We start from the raw sequence: 16527 nt of genomic DNA on the forward strand, positions 1-16527 counted from the left end.
GGGGTACAGGCCAGAGGCTCAGGGGCAGTGAGAGGCTTCACCAGAGACAGAGTGGGGAACAGAACAGGCAGATCAACGAAGTACACTGCTGAGGGGAGCCGGGGCGGGTCAGGAGAGGTCTGCCACGCCATGTGGTCACTTCTGGGGCAGGTGGGAATTGAACTCATGCGGAAGTGGCTTTAGATTCTCAGTGCTGTGCTTTAACCCGCTGCGCCACCAGGGAGGGCCCTCTTGTCAGAATATTTTAATAGCCAACCCTAGGCCCCCTCTTCCATGAACCCATCATCTCCAACTAATTACATTGAATTTACTACTGGTCTTGATTTACTCATTTGACTAATGGTGGTGGTGGGCTTATGAGTTTCTACTTGGGTTTCCCTCCTATAAAAACTCTTAATCAACTAGTCAAGGAATATTTTACAAGTTATACCAACTACCATCTGTGTGTACTCCAATTAAATATCAGCAACTGGAAGAATGACCTTTGAATTCAGTAGACTCACTGTAAGCCAGATCTGGGCCATGATCCCATACGTTACCTGACCACCTCCCCTCCTCCCTCCCATAAAAACCTACTCTAGAAGGAAATCATATAACTGTTCCATGCCCTCAGTAAATAATGCCAGCTCATACCCAGTAGCCAACAGTGCTCAGAAGGTATTCCACTTACCCAGTGTACAACTATCTAAATGAATGGGCATAGTTCTTTTGGGGGAAAGATTCAGGGTATCACTAGCTACATATTTGCCATAGTATTTATTGAATGTCCCTTTTCCTGGAATCCTGGTCTCTCCTTCATTTAATGGATTCTGGATCAGAAAATACTAACATCTGATTTGGTAATAGGTGCTAAGCCCCTGCTACTAGGAAGAAATTGATAGCTCATGGAGAGAACACTGGGATTTGGGACTACATACAGATCCTGTGACCTTGAGCTCTGTGACTGTCCCCTCACCTGTGAAGGCAGCCTAAGAAACCTATCTCATATAAGTTTTATGAGAACTAAATGCAGTCAAGTAAAATGAAAATAAAAATAAAAGTTGAGCAGGATTTCAATTACTAAAAATATTGCTCACTCTGGTATAAGTGGGCCCTGTGAGTTAGTTCTTGCTAGCAGATTATTAACACTTAATACCTGGTGGGTGTCATTGTGGTCTTATTTCATCAGTAGGCGTATGAAATAGAACTTACAAATATTTGTGGCATAAATAAATGTGATAATAGTGAACAATGACACTTCCATTCTATCACCACTTGAAGGAAAGTAGTCAGTTGGAAAGGAAGTGACAGGAAATCGTTACATGGGCTAAACTCATTCTCTCTTCTATATCATTAGTTCCTTTAAAAAAAGAAAGATTCATTCTAGTGATGACACTCATCAGACACTGATTCTGTGCACAATTGTAATTCCAAACAATTTCATTTGTCTGTAGTGAAATAGATAGTCTCTTATGAAAGACAGCGTGGTTCAGATCAGCAAGCACTAACAGGCAGGCAGGCATTGGGGTCAGTCCATGTGGGTTAAACTTATCTTATTCACTTGCCAGCATGATGACTCTGGACAAGTTATTTAACTTCTGTTTTCTATTTTTATAGTGAGCATCATAATAAGATTCGCTTTAGAAGGTATCATGGATTGATGAGATAATGCAGTAAATACTAGCTAGCCTAACTACATTTATCAGTTGTTTGTTCTTGGAAAATCATTCAAATCTCTCTTACCTTCCATTTGCATTTTTTTTTAAAGATTTATTTATTTATTCATACAGAACTGGGGTATAGGCCAGAGGCTCAGGGACGGTGAGAGGCTTCACCAGAGACAGAGTGGGGAGCAGAACAGGCAGATTGACGAAGTACACTGCTGAGGGGAGCAGCGGGCGGGTCAGGAGAGGTCTGGCTCGCCATGTGGTCTCCTCCGGGGCAGGCGGCAGGCGGGAATCGAACTCATGCGGAAGTGGCTTCAGATTCTCAGTGCTGTGCTTTAACCCACTGAGCCACCAGGGAGGGCCTCCATTTTCATTTTTTATAAAATGGGACTGATATGAATTCACAGAGATATGACTACTCATGGGATAATATATGCATGGAGAAGTTTAGTATCTGTGACCTCTTTCTCTTAAATTCTCTACAGAACACTCAGATCTCAGGAGTTGTTTTTTGCTATGGAACAAGCTTGATTGAATTAGAAGTACTTGTGTAAAAGAATGAGAATATAGAAAAGAAATTAGTGGTATGTAGATGTTTAATTATAATATAAAACATCAAAAATATTGATAGAATACTGAATATTTTAATGTTGTAATTTTGATGAGGGAGAAACACATTGACTGTCTGATTCTCCTATACTTACAATGGCAAGTGAGAATGGTCATTTCATGTATATTCACTTTAGTAGCTAGAGTTTATAAGCCTTTTTTTTCTGGATTTTAATGATTATATACTTAAAGATTGTCTTGTCATTCATGACTGCTCAGTTATAATAAGGAACTACATAATGCTTTAATAGGTGAAAAGTAAAAAAAAATACACAAAAAATATTCCATTGCTTGAAATTTTAAACTTTCTGTGTACATATTTTAGGCTAGACATATATTTGGATAGTCTAACCTTATTTTTTTTCAACATCCTAAGTTATACTGTCACAGTATCATTTGTAGAAGTAGACACTTCTGGAATATTATATGCAATTGTCTATACCAGCTTTTAATCAGGATGATAAATCATGTTGATTTAGCTCTTCTAAGAGATTGTCCAAATGCTTCTTTCAGAACATAGAGAAAGGGAACTTTTTCAAATGACCAAGAGATCAGTGCCTGCGCCCACTGTCCCACTTTGCTTAGAACTAAGGGATATCCGAGGGTATACAGCTTCCACTGGGCAAATGAGAAAGTTCTGGGCACTAACCCAGCATCTACCCCACAGACAGAGTCTGGACTCTATAGCCCACCCTTACCATGCTTTAAGCATTATTAAAATGCCTCCTTTTCATAAAAATGGTACCGCAAGGAAGAATTTTCATATAAAATTTATGAATGTCTATTCAGGCACATGCAAAAATATTCCTATAGAAGGGATATGTTAAAATAATTCATAAACATTTCTCAAAGTATGTACACAATTGGAAAGGTTTTTCTGCTTGTCCCTCAATCATAAATCAGAATTGCATTTTGTGTGATTTCATTCATGTTAGAGATGTTAAAAATATTTACTATTTATTTACAAAAAAACATTTTATAACATTAGTGTTCTACATTACTTATATTACCTTATAATTTCTTATTGATTTGATTTATGTGTTTTTCAGTTTGTAGGTAAGGACTGAGAAAAATGAGGAACTGCAGTAGTATATTGTTATTCATCCAAAACACCATCCTATACTGCACAGCAGTTTTAAATTAGTTGTATCTTTTTTCAGCCATATAATTTACATTCTGTATTTCTAGTAAATGCTACCCTATTACATGAATTATTTTAAAATAAAAAATCATTTTTGTTAAGCTAAAAATTAATTCTGTTTAACTGAAATATCAATATCTTTTAACTTGGAAAGCAGATATAAATATATTATCTAAAGTGGATATAATACTCATGTACATGTGTACAAACATACAGGTGTTCTGTTTGTTATATGTGTAGAGGAAATACATAGACTGAAAGTGAAAAATATAAGAGTGGAGCCAGAATGAAAATAGATAGGAATGGTATGACTTAATATTGGGGGAACTCAAATGGGGTTAATGCAGTAAGATAGTAGACTAACTCCTGTGGGATGTTCATTCATTAGTCTTTTTTTTTTAAATTATCACAATATTTATTTTCTTATCTGAAAATAAAGTATCTTTTTTAAGTTATACAAAGCCTTTAAATCCTGTAGTCTCCTTTCACAGGACTTGTATAACATTGATAAATTTATTCCTTAAAAGAGAGGAGAAACAAATGGAATGTGGGTGAAAGGTTATCTGGACTTTGGTATACAACTTTTATCTATAGAGGTGTGAGCCTACATACTAAAACATATACAGTGTTATGAATTAACATTATCTCAAACAGCACAATGTAGAAAATAAGTCACTCCCTTTTATTGCTATTATGAATAGGTTCTGCTTGTGCCATCATATTTTGCTGTTGTTTTCGTGACGACACAATTACTTTTGCAAAGAGCCACCTCAGTGAACTCTTCTTCATAATTTTTAGTTGCTTCTCTCTCTTTTTTTTTTTTTCAGGAATTCACATCAATGCATGAAATAATAACCCGGCCTCTTCATAATACTTTTAAAAATTTTACATATATATATTTACATTATTCTTTATTTTTATTTAGTATTCTTTTAAAAACATTATGCCAGGTCAAACGTGAAATACAGATACATGGATTAATAAGCACAGCCTACCCTTAAGTAGCAGCTACTTGTCTAGTTAAGGTGATAGAATTGCAAATATTTAACTTGTAACATGGCAGAATAAGTGCAATAATAAAACAAAACCAGTGTTCAGAGCTGATTTTTTATGGTGTGTATGTTATACATGTTGAAGGAGTCTTCATGAAGGAATTTCTACAGGAGCTGAGTCTTGAAGGATGAAAAGGTTGTGTTCAAGTGGACACTGGTGGGAAAGGGAGTGTGGGTAGAGAGAGGAGGACATTCTAGAAACTCAGAAGCAAGCTTTTCATAAACATTTGTTAAAGAATGAACAAGTCTTAGGGGAGGCTGCAAACACTGTGTGCCACAGAGGCTGGAAAATAAAGGATTTTATTGCAGAAGCATGATGTGATGAAGACTGTATGATAATTATGCTATTAGAATTAGAAGATGGATTTGAGAAAAAGATACTGGATGCTGATATAACCATTAGGGGGCCATTTTCAGATCAAAAAAGATGAGACATTTAATTGAGTCCTTAGCAGAATATAGGGAGTGAAGGCCAAATTGTCTGAGAAGCTGTTGATAATTTAAGCAATAGGTGTGATAAAGTTTCCTGTCTGGTTTGATATGAGGAGATGAGGGAAAACAAAGCTCTGAAGTTGTGGTCTGACCCAGAGGTATGTGAAATGGAACATAGGTGTGGAAAGGAAATGTCTGAAAATGAATATGTATTTAATTTTCACCCAGTTCAGTAAAGGGAAACAATTATATTTTACTAATGTCTATGCTTTGAAATATTGCAGCCATTTGACAAATTATTGTACTTATTCTGAAGTTTGATACTCAGAATATTCTAACTAGTAGGAATCTGATCAAAACCGTCTAGAAACCAGGGAGTGCTTTAAGGCTGTGGTTTCTAAACTTTTTAGTCTTGGGACCCTTTACACAATTTTATTTACAATGCCAAGAAGCTTTCTAATTAAGTGGATAGTACTTACTGATCTTCGGTCAAATTTTACTATATTAAAAGGTGAGCAATTTCAAAATACTTGTTTAACAACTTAAATAATAACAAGCAAAACATATGATAAAGAATTTTCTTTTCAAAACCAATTAACATTTAATTTAAAAAGTGACATTGTTTTACATTTTTTGCATGTTACTTCAATATCTGACTTCATAGACTATGTCTGGATTATCATATCCGCTCCATGGTTGATATATTTCTTTCTGTAATGCATTTTTTGACTGAAATAACGTGAAGAATACCTGATCTCATACAAAGTGTGAAAAGGGAAAGCTGTGCTTTTAGTAGCCTTTTCAGGTCATTGCTGTTATACCAAAATTCAATAAGTGATAGTTTTGCAAAGGCTAATTGCAATATGGAGCCTGATACCACATCAATATACTTTTTATACTTTGTTGCATTTATTTATTCTGTACTTTAAATAAATCATCATTGTGGCCTAATTTGAAACATCATGAATTGGTTATTTGAAAAATATTCATTCACTTATTCAACTTAAAATTTTTGATCCATTTTATTATGCAGCATCAAAAAATCAACAATGCAACAGTCCCACCAGAAAAATCTTTATTTATTGGGAAGCTGTCAAATTCATTGTGATGGAGCTATCGGTTTTCCAAAGTCTTAACTTTTGCTAGAAAATTTGAATTCTTATCATTGGAAACAACTATTGTCAGTTGTTCCCTTGTTAGTTTCTCTTCATGAAAATAATAGCTAAATACTCTAAATATCCATAGTTTGTCTGACATTTTGTCAAATACAAACAGGGTTAGGTTTTTGTTGTTTTTTTTTTTTTAAAAGGTAGTTATTTTAGCTGTCTATTAAAACAATTACAGAAAGTCCTTTTCTTTGCAACAATTATAATTTTGAAGCAGCTTCAAAATTTTAATGATTTGTTTTTACTGTGGTGTGAGTGTGTGGTGTTGAAGCATTAGAAATAGTCCCAGTTTTGGCTCCAGTAAATACTGTGATTTCGGCTAAGGCTGTTGAAGATTTTACCCACCATCTCTTTTGTGCCATTAGCATAAATGTGAATGCCATAAAAAAAAGCAGAGAACAGAACATGTTAATATTATTATGAATTTAGTTTTGATTTCACAAACTCCATGAAAGATCTTGGGGACCTCTCTAATAAAATCATAATCTTATCTGAAATCTATGACCTTGAAATATTTTTTTTCAAAAGCTCTTTTTAGCCTAAGGTCAATAGTTTAAAAGTTGCTGTTTCAACTTTTCTGGCATTGACATTTAGTAATCAGAAATGTCTTTTTCTTTTGTCCCTAATATCTAACATTTGACAGAGCCTTGACAACCAAATCACAGAAAAATAAATTCATTCCCCCTCCAAGGGCTTTCTGAAGTGTTTTCCTAGTTAAGGGTGACATTTTTTTGACTTCACAAAATTCATTGTTCAGAAGAGTTTTTATTCCATGTCTTGAAGTGTCATATATAGTAATGACAACTGCATACACCAATCCAAGTCATGTTTTAGTGACAGTGATTTCCTTTAAATCATATAAAAGACTGCCTTATTCCAAAGGTTATCTTAAAATGTAATAGTTTTAATATATCTTATTTCTTTTTAAAATTAAATATATATATTTTACATCATTGTTCATTTTTAAACAATATTTGCCACCCCCGCCCCCGCAGTCCCCATAGGATTTCCTCCCCCAGTTCATGCACCATCATCACAGTTCCCTGTGCTCCCCCCTCCCTCTTTCAGATCCTTCTCCCTGCCTTCCACTGCAGGGTGTCTCTGATTTATAATTGTCTGTTTGTTTCGTTGTGTTGTGTTTTGTATTGCTATTATTTCCCCCTGATGTCTTATTTGGTTCCTTTAGATTCCTCCTATAAGTGAAATCATCCAGTATTTTTCATTTTCCTTCTTACTTATTTCACTGAGCATAATTCCTTTGCGCTCCATCCATGTTGCTGTGAATGGCATCAGTTTATCTTTTTTGATTGCTAAGTAGTATTCCATTATATATATATACCACACATTCTTGATCCAATCATCTATTTTTGGGCATTTGGGTCATTTCCAGGTTTTACCTATTATAAATAGTGTTGCAAAAACATAGGGGTCAGGCATTCTTTTGAATCAATGCTTTTGTATCCTTTGGGTAGATTCCTAAAATTGGGTCATATGGAAGCTCCATTTTTAGTATTCTGAGGTACTTCCATACAGCTTTCCATAGTGAGGGACAGTTTGCACTCCCACCAGCAATGAAGGAGAGTTCTTTTTCATCACATCCTCGGCAACATTTGTTGTTACTCATTTGTTTTGATATGTTCCTTTCTTTTCTATGTAAGGTAGTATCTCATTGTGGTTTTAATTTTCATTTCCCTCAATATGAGGGATGTTGAACGTTTTTTCATATGCCTGTTGGCCATTTGCATTTCCTCTTTGGAGAAGTGTCTTCTAAATTCTTCTGCCTATTTCTTTTTTTTTTTTAAGATTTATTTATTTATGCATACAGAATTGGGGTACAGGCCAGAGGTGCTGGGGTGGTGAGAGGACTCACCAGAGACAGAGTGGGGAGCACAGTAGGCAGACTGACGAAGTACACTACTGAGGTGAGCAGCTGGAGAGACAGGATGGGTCTGCTGCACCATGTGGGTCACCTCCCTGGCCAGGAATTGAACTCTGAGTTGGCTGTGGTGAAAATGCTGCATCACCAGGGAGGGTCCCCAGTGTCTATTTCTCAATGGAATTGTTTACTGTGTTTTTGTTGAGTCGTGTGAGTTCTTTGTATATCTTTGTGTATCTCATTTCTTTAAGAAGATGATTCATGTTTTCTGAGTCCTAGGTTATGTCTACAAAGCAAAGGTCCTCAGGCAGGTCTTCTGGGCTTCTCTGCTCATGTCATGACAACAAAATTCTTATTTGTCAGTCTTTTTCTTTTTCTTTTAGATGCATACTTAGGAGTAAAATGTTGTGATGTCTTCATTTAATTTAAAATGTCTTCACACACTAAATGTTGGAAACAAGTACAATAAAATATATTAACAAGTGTTCAGCTGCAGTGGTGATCAAATGCATGTGGTTGTTTGCTGCACTCTTCTCTACTTTTCTGAAAATTTCAAATTCATTTGTAACTAAAAATACCTTAGAACTAGCTTCCCTTTCTTGAGACACAAGGGTAGAATCTTTAGAGCTTCTCTGAGGCTCCTATTTGTTAGCTTTGTCTTTTCCTTCTTATTAAATAATCGATATTTACAAAGTTTTCCTCTAGCATCCAACTTACAGCTTTCTTCTGCAACATCATTTGTTCTAGAGGATCACTCTGGAGGAACAATATATATAAATCATAATTTAAAAGTTATAATTTTAGCATGGGATCATTAAGTAAATAATGCACATCATTTTCACTACTTTTATTTGCTACCTGGACTACGATTTAAAAGAATACATGGACTCAATGACTCTACTGTGTGAGTACCATAGGAAATTAGTACTGATGGGATGTGCGTGCTAGCAAAACAGCTTGGGATGATGAAGGGAATTAAAAATATATATTTTTTGCGAGCTTAGGGAATGAACATTGTTGAGTGAGGGCAGAGACTTGGTAGAAAGATGGAGATATCTAAAGGGCAGGTTTATTTAAATTTTGTTAGTTGGTGTGTAATTTATTATTTTCTTACCTCCCATTAATGTCTTTGTACTTTTTTTTTTTTAAGATTTATTTATTTATGCTTACAGAACTGGGGTACAGGCCAGAGGTGTGGTGGGTAAGAGCATTCACCAGAGACAGAGTGGGGGAGAGGACAGGCAGATTGACAAAGCACACTGCTGAAGGGAGCAGCAGTTGGATCAGGAGAGGTCTGCCACGCCATGTGGGCCATCTCCCTGGCCAGGGATCAAACTCATGCTACAGTGGCTTTGGAGAGCTTCATAATGCGATGCTTTAACCCGTTGTGCCACCAGGGAGAGCCCATGTCTTTGTACTTTTAAAAAATGTGTTTCTATATTAACTTTTAAAGTCTTAATTTAAATTTTTATTATTTATTCATGCTTTAGAAATAAAAAAATGTTTTTGGCCTGTCCAAATGTGTCCATTAGAGCTTTAAAACTAACATTGCAAGGACCTAGGAATCCTGACTCTGAGTAGTTTTATCCTTCAGCAGGAGTATCCTGTTGAAGATAATTATTCCTTTCCTTTTCTTTACTTGCATTAAAGTAATATAATCTGTCTTAATTTATGTGACATCTTTTTATGTTTAGGTCTTGGATGTGGTTTATTATACACTGCCACAGTGACCATTACGTGTGAGTATTTTGACAGCCGCCGAGGCCTTGCACTTGGCCTGATTTCAACAGGTATGTTTTCAAAAATGAGTACAACATTATTATTAGTTTTTTTTTTAAATATTCACTTATTTATTCATGTAAGAATTGGGGTACAGGCCAGAGATGCAGGGGCAAGGAGGGTGGTGAGAGGATCCACCAGAGACCATGTAGGGAACAGAACAAGCAGACTGACTGAAATACACTGCTGAGGGGAGCAGTAGACAGGACCGGAGAGGTCTGGCCAGGGATCAAACAATGGATAGCTTCATAGTGCTGTGCTTTAACCTCTTGTGCCACCAGGCAGGCCCCAACTTTATCATTAGTTAAACTTCTAACCAAAGTTAAAGTTACAAAGCACAAAGATGCTTAACCAACCACTTCCTATGTACCACTGTGGTAGTACCATTTTAGTATTCTAATCCTGGAAGGAAATCTTATTCTCCACCATAAATAGGGGCATAACAACAACAACAAAAAATCCTAAATACATGTATGATTTTAGATTTCCTAGAAAAAGAAAACTATCGGCTCAGTAAATTGAGAATCACATACTGATAAAAGCCTTATTAAAAGAAGCAGAGAGCAGTTACATAAAACACCTTATTTCTGAGAAAGATAGGAAAAATGGAAGAAAAATGAAGACCTCCAAGGCTACTCTCAGAAGCTAATTCTGATTTTTCCACCTGTGTTTATTATGGAAATTACAAATTTTCTAAAATGCTGATTTATAAATATGTCTTACTGGCTTATGTGACTATCCAAATGATAGTCTGTTTATTCTTACAATTTTAATAATCAAGAGATGATTATTGAGGGGGTGAAATACACTGCTGAGGGGAGCAATGGGCAAAACAATAGAGGTCTGCTGTGGTATGTTGGTTAGCTCCCTGGCTGGGGTTAAACTCAAGCCACATTGGCAGGTCAAAGCTTGATAACACTGAGACTTAACCCCTGCACTGCCAGGAAGGCCCAATATTCACATTTATTTATGCATACAGAACTGGGGTACAGGCCAGAGGTTCATAGGTAGTGAGAGGATTCATCAGAGATAGAGTAGGGAGCAGAACAGGCCAACTGATGAAGTACACTGCTGAGGGGAACAGTGGGTTGGTCAGGAGATGTCTGCCATGCCACGTGGATCAACTCTGGGGTGGGATTGAACTCATGCTGAAGTGGCTTTAGCTTCTTAGTGCTGTGTTTTAACCCGCTGCGCCACCACAGAGGGCCGTATGTACCACTTTTTAAGAGATGTGGAAGGATTAAATTTTCTTTTATTATTTCTTAATAGTTGGCAAAGAGATGCTTTTTTATTGGTCATATAAAGTTACTATTTTAGTGGCAATTACATTAATATGAGCTACAAATTATTTGCATATAAAGTTTTTTGGGGGGCATGAAAGAGTTAACTTTTTAAAATGTTAGGAGGGGACTGTTGATGGTCTTAAAGAAGGATGTAATTTTATCACTCCACAATAGGACCATTTGGTTTTCTGTAAGATTTTTTTTGATAAGATGACTATGGCAAGCAAGGCACCCTCTTGGGGTTATGATGCAACTTGGTATAGACCACTTAAAAAGTATGATCAATTTACCTAGACTATTTTTTAAAAACAAATTTACTTATTTCCTTCTTGCTTTTTCACATGGCAATTTTCAATATTAAATTTGAAACTACATTTAAAAAATTGAAATCTGAGCATTTGAGAATACTACTCATATAAACTTGCCATTCCAGTGTTTTTAGTGTTAAGCTGTGCTAAAAAGGTGGAGAATATTTAATATTGTACAGGTGTACAAATTGAACCATATTTGGTAATTTAAATACCATATCAAATTCTAATCTATTCTTCTATTAGTTTATTAATATAAGCCACTTATTCTGGTAATTTTGCAATGGATTTGAACTATTAAATCTTTGTAATTATTCTAAAATTAAATATTCTTTTTTAAAAAAGTTTTATTTATTTTATGCATACAAGAACTGGGGTGTAGGTGTGGGAGTTGAGAGGATTCACCAGAAATAAAGTGGGGAGCAGAACAGGCAGAGTGACTGAAATACACTGCTGAGGGGAGTGGCGGGTGAGACAGGAGAGGTCTGCTGCACCCTATGAGTCAGCTCCCTTTGCGGGGATCAAACATTGCAGTGCCTGCAGATAGCTTCATAGTTCTGCAACTTAACTTCTTGAGTTAAGAAGGCCCTAAAACACATTCTTCATCTCAAAAATGCAACATGAGATTCTGCTTTTACACAGGGAATAAATATACTATGAGGAGCCTGGAGAACCACGAGTGAAAAAAAAAAAAAAAGAGTAGTTTAAGGTATTTGTTCAGAATATGGGCTCCTGGAGTCAGACTAATCGAGTGCTACTCCTACTCATGCCATTAACAATGTTGTCATCTGGCAGATTTCTCAACCTTTCTAGCCCTTGGTGTTGCCCTGTGTAGATAGGAAGTAATATCATCATAAGGCTTAAACAAGGTTAACATGAAATGTTTTACACAGTATCTGAATTATACATGCTAACTCTTAAATATTATACCATATTTACTATTATTTTTATTATCACTCTTTTACTCTTGTGATTTTAATATAAAAGCAGACATGAATGCTAGTGTCAAAAGACAAATTGTCATACTAATCATGCTTGTCCCAAGATTCGTAAGGCTGAACAGCTCCTATTTTTTTTCTAGGTTCAAGCGTTGGCCTTTTTATATATGCTGCTTTGCAGAGGTTGCTGATTGAATTCTATGGACTGGATGGATGCCTGCTGATTGTGGGTGCTTTAGCTTTAAATATATTAGCCTGCGGCAGTCTGATGAGACCTCTCCGGGCTTCTAATTGCCCTTTGCCTGAAAAAACAGCTCTGGAAAATGTACCAGGTGGCTATTCCATTTACAATGAAAAAGAAAAGAATTTTGAAGAAAACATAAACATTCTTGAGAAGAGTTACAGTAGTGAGGAAACATACAAGAGCAGCTTAGCTAATGGTGACTGGAAACAAGAGAATATTCTTCGTAAAAACCAAACTACAGCACACACAAAAGAGACTGAAACATACAAAAAGAAAGTGGCAGAACAAACTTATTTTTGCAAACAGCTTGCAAAGAAGAAGTGGCAATTATATAAAAACTACTGTGGAGAAACTGTGACTCTTTTTAAAAACAAAGTCTTCTCAGCACTCTTCATTGCTATCTTTCTTTTTGACGTTGGAGGATTCCCACCTTCATTACTTATGGAAGATGTGGCCAGAAGTTCAAACGTGAAAGAAGAGGAGTTCATTATGCCTCTGATCTCCATTATTGGGATTATGACAGCAGTTGGTAAACTGTTTTTGGGGATACTGGCTGACTTCAAGTGGATTAATACCTTATATCTTTATGTGGCTACCTTAATTAGCATGGGCCTGGCCTTATGTGCAATTCCATTTGCTAAAAGTTATGTCACGCTGGCAATACTTTCTGGGATTCTAGGATTTCTTACTGGTAATTGGTCCATCTTCCCATATGTGACCACAAAGACTGTGGGAATCGAAAAGCTAGCCCATGCTTATGGGATATTAATGTTCTTTGCTGGACTTGGAAATAGCCTCGGACCACCAATTGTTGGTAAGATATTTATCTTCAAGTCAACCATTTTACTGTTCCTTGGAAAATCTCTAGTGTTCAGATTGTAATAATAACACAGATTTGTACAAAATAAATTTGCATGGACTATCTCCTGGTAATGATTTATTCAAAATCACTTTGATATGGTTGAAAAAGCCAATAGGCTTGCTCAGAGAATTGTGTTTATTCTGTCTTTGGAAGAAACTCAAACTGCTTAATTTTGTCCAAATGTTTGAGTCTCTTCTAACTCCCCATAGGCCACTTTGGAAGTAAATGGGGTAATGTGCACCTTAATTCTAACTGTCTATAAAATTGATGAAATGATAGTAGGAGTTTCACAGTCATGATTTTTATCAAACTCATGTTTTTTTCCCTTACTCTCTTTTCAGGTTGGTTTTATGACTGGACCCAGACTTATGATATTGCATTCTATTTTAGTGGTTTCTGTGTTCTGCTGGGAGGATTTATTCTGCTGCTGGCAGCCTTGCCTCCCTGGAATACATGCAACAAGCAACTCCCCAAACCAGCGCCAACAACGTTTTTGTACAAAGTTGCCTCAAATGTTTAAAGAAATATTGGAAGACACTACAAGACTGTTTTCTCCTAGAAAGTTTCACTGTGGCTGACTCTGAATGAATTTTTTTAAAACATGTCCCATTCTTTATGTACTGTATACATCGTCTCTATCTCCTGTAATTTTTTTTTGAGAAGTGGGAGTGTCTTGTTTTACTGTAATTCATGAATCCTTAACATGGCAGAAGTGTTGGCCAGCCTCAGAAGCCTTTCTCTGTGTAAAAGAAATATTATTTCTCTATAGACTCCATTAGTTCCATTGCAAAACAACCAGAAAGGACGTTGCTATTTTAAAACTGAAGCTAGCCACACAAGGAGATATGAGAGAAGTTCTCCGGGGACTAAATCACTCTCTTCTCTCTGTTAGACTAGGACGCTAAGTAAACAGAGGACTCTAAGCCAGTCAGGAAATGAAAGTGGTTCCTAAAACATTATGATGAATTGCAGTGGAGCAAACAGATCATTTCTGGAAAAGATATTTTAAATTCCAGTCACCAGTTTTCATGATTCTATTTTACTTACTTTGATTAAGCACCCATGTGTTGTTTGGTGCCATGGAGCATGAACAGCTTCAATCTGTAAGGTGTTTTTGAGCAGTAGGCAATCTCCAAACAGAGCAGTAGTCACTGTGACCCATCTCCATGGTTAGCCACTGTCACCTCATCACCTCGCTCACTTATGTTGTCAGTGTTCACTCAACTGATGTTTCCCAGGAAGTGCTGATTCTACCTGTTTCCAAATTGGAAATGCATATTTAAACCATTCCATTCTGGCACGTGGAAATATCCATTTGCTTTGAGCACAGTGGTGATGAATTGTTAAGTCCTTGTATAGCTTCTCAATGAAGCTTTTATTTGCTACTATCAGATTTTACCACTCTTAAATTTTAATTCAAAAGCAGAACTAAAAATGTGTGAGTGCATCTGCATATGAGCATGTGTGTGTGGATGTGTGTGTGTTAACATGTGTGTTGTACACAGTCTGGTGGGACATGGGGAGGGAAAAGGACAACAGAAATTGAAACCCTGATCAAAATTCCCTCAATCTTAAAAAAATATATAGGAAGGAAATCAATGTTTAATAAATGGACATTCTTTTTAAACTTTGTATCAGAATCCCCTATATAGATTCTTAAAAGAAATATAATTGTCTGAGATTTTAATTCTGTATGTCTAGGCTATGTTAAATCTCTGTTAGAGATTTTAATTCTGTATGTCTAGACTGTGATTCAAGCATCTGTATTTTTAATGAGCTCTTTAAGTGATTCCGGTAACAAAGCCTGGACTGTGAATGACTGTTGAAAGATTGGTGGACCCTCCCTGGTGGCACAGCAGGTTGGGGTGCTGCACTGCGAAGTGGCCACTTCAGTGTGAGTTCGACCCCTGCCCCAGAGGTGATCCACGTGGTGGAACAGACCTCTCCTGTCTCGCCCGCTGCTCCCCTCAGCAGTGTACTTTGTCAATCTGCCTGTTCTGCTCCCTACTCTGTTTCTGGTGAATCCTCTCACTGTACCTCTCTGGCCTGTACCCCATTTCTGTATGCATAAATAAATAAAATCTTAAAAAAAAGGAAAATTGGCAATGGAGAAAAAAATATTCTCCTAAATAAAAAACAAAGCAACAATAAACCACTGAGCTAAGGGGTTTTTATAATAGCAGGTATGGTTCTTACATAGGAGGCACACTTCTCATGGTGCCAAAATTGTCTTTTCATTTCTTTTGAAATACATAAGGTTATATTTTATACTTCTATTTTGCCTTTCTTCAAAGGCACCTGAAGCACTTTATAAGCATGAATCCCCACAGCACCTCAGTGAGGTAGGCAAGTAGTGCTTTTCTATGCAGTAAATCTGGGGAATTTTTTTAAACTGAGTTAATCCTACTTAATAATGCAGTCATGGAGCTCCAAGGTACCTTGGATTTCTGCTCCCACTCAGACTTCTGAAAAGTTTTCTGTACCTCATTCTTTAGTCACTGTCAATATAAACATATAAAATAAAATGCACTTTTGTGTTGTAAGTTCCTTTTTGCCAATATTAAGTTCAGGAAATCCAATAACCTGAAAAAGTTTAACATTTGTGATATCCCACATTCATCAGTGTTCATAACTGTCCAAATGCCGCTTCACATTGTCTACTAATGTCATCCAACGTGTGCACTATATCCGTTGTCTTGGGAATGAATTTTAAGTTACAATAAATATCTTGTGTTTGTTTTGCACCAGTTTGGTTGCTTTTTCTCTTCTTAACCTTCACTCCTCCACCAAATTACAATGATGCGTCCCTTGGTGAAGAGTACATACTATCCGGCGCTCAATTCAGACTCCAGAATTTTATGATTATACATTAGCATATTCAAAAGTCAATTTGCCAAACTACTCTGACCATTGCCTTCAAAAAAGCTAATATGTGACTTCAGAAAGCCCATTGAGGAAAACAGGACAGATTACTCTTAGAGACCCTTATTCATGTTTTCACCATCATCAGTGGAGTTTTTAATATTTCCAAGTCCATCACATTATTTAACTCTCATATTAGCCCTCTGAGTTAGAGGTTAAAATTCTCATTATATGATAGGAGACATAATTGTCATGAAAGGACAATATATTATCCAAGTAAATGTAATTTCCAAACAAAAATGAGAATGATTTCTAGTAAATGCTTTGAT

The 16527-nt window shown here is 36.3% G+C and overlaps 1 protein-coding gene across 1 annotated transcript in view; it reads left to right on the forward strand.

The window, feature by feature from the left end:
• Window positions 1-15241, forward strand: part of SLC16A9 (solute carrier family 16, member 9) — a 51526-nt gene extending 36285 nt beyond the window's left edge. Inside the window, exons 4-6 of the mRNA XM_004680873.2 lie at window positions 9617-9712; window positions 12374-13288; window positions 13678-15241. Coding sequence (XP_004680930.1) covers window positions 9617-9712; window positions 12374-13288; window positions 13678-13856 — 1190 coding nt within the window. The 3' untranslated portion in view covers window positions 13857-15241. The remainder of the gene's footprint in view (window positions 1-9616; window positions 9713-12373; window positions 13289-13677) is intronic.
• The last annotated feature ends 1286 nt before the right edge of the window (window positions 15242-16527 follow it).

The sequence above is a fragment of the Condylura cristata genome, unplaced genomic scaffold (genome assembly GCF_000260355.1).
Source record: "Condylura cristata isolate star-nosed mole 26May11 unplaced genomic scaffold, ConCri1.0 scaffold00011, whole genome shotgun sequence".
Classification (NCBI taxonomy): Eukaryota; Metazoa; Chordata; class Mammalia; order Eulipotyphla; family Talpidae; genus Condylura; species Condylura cristata.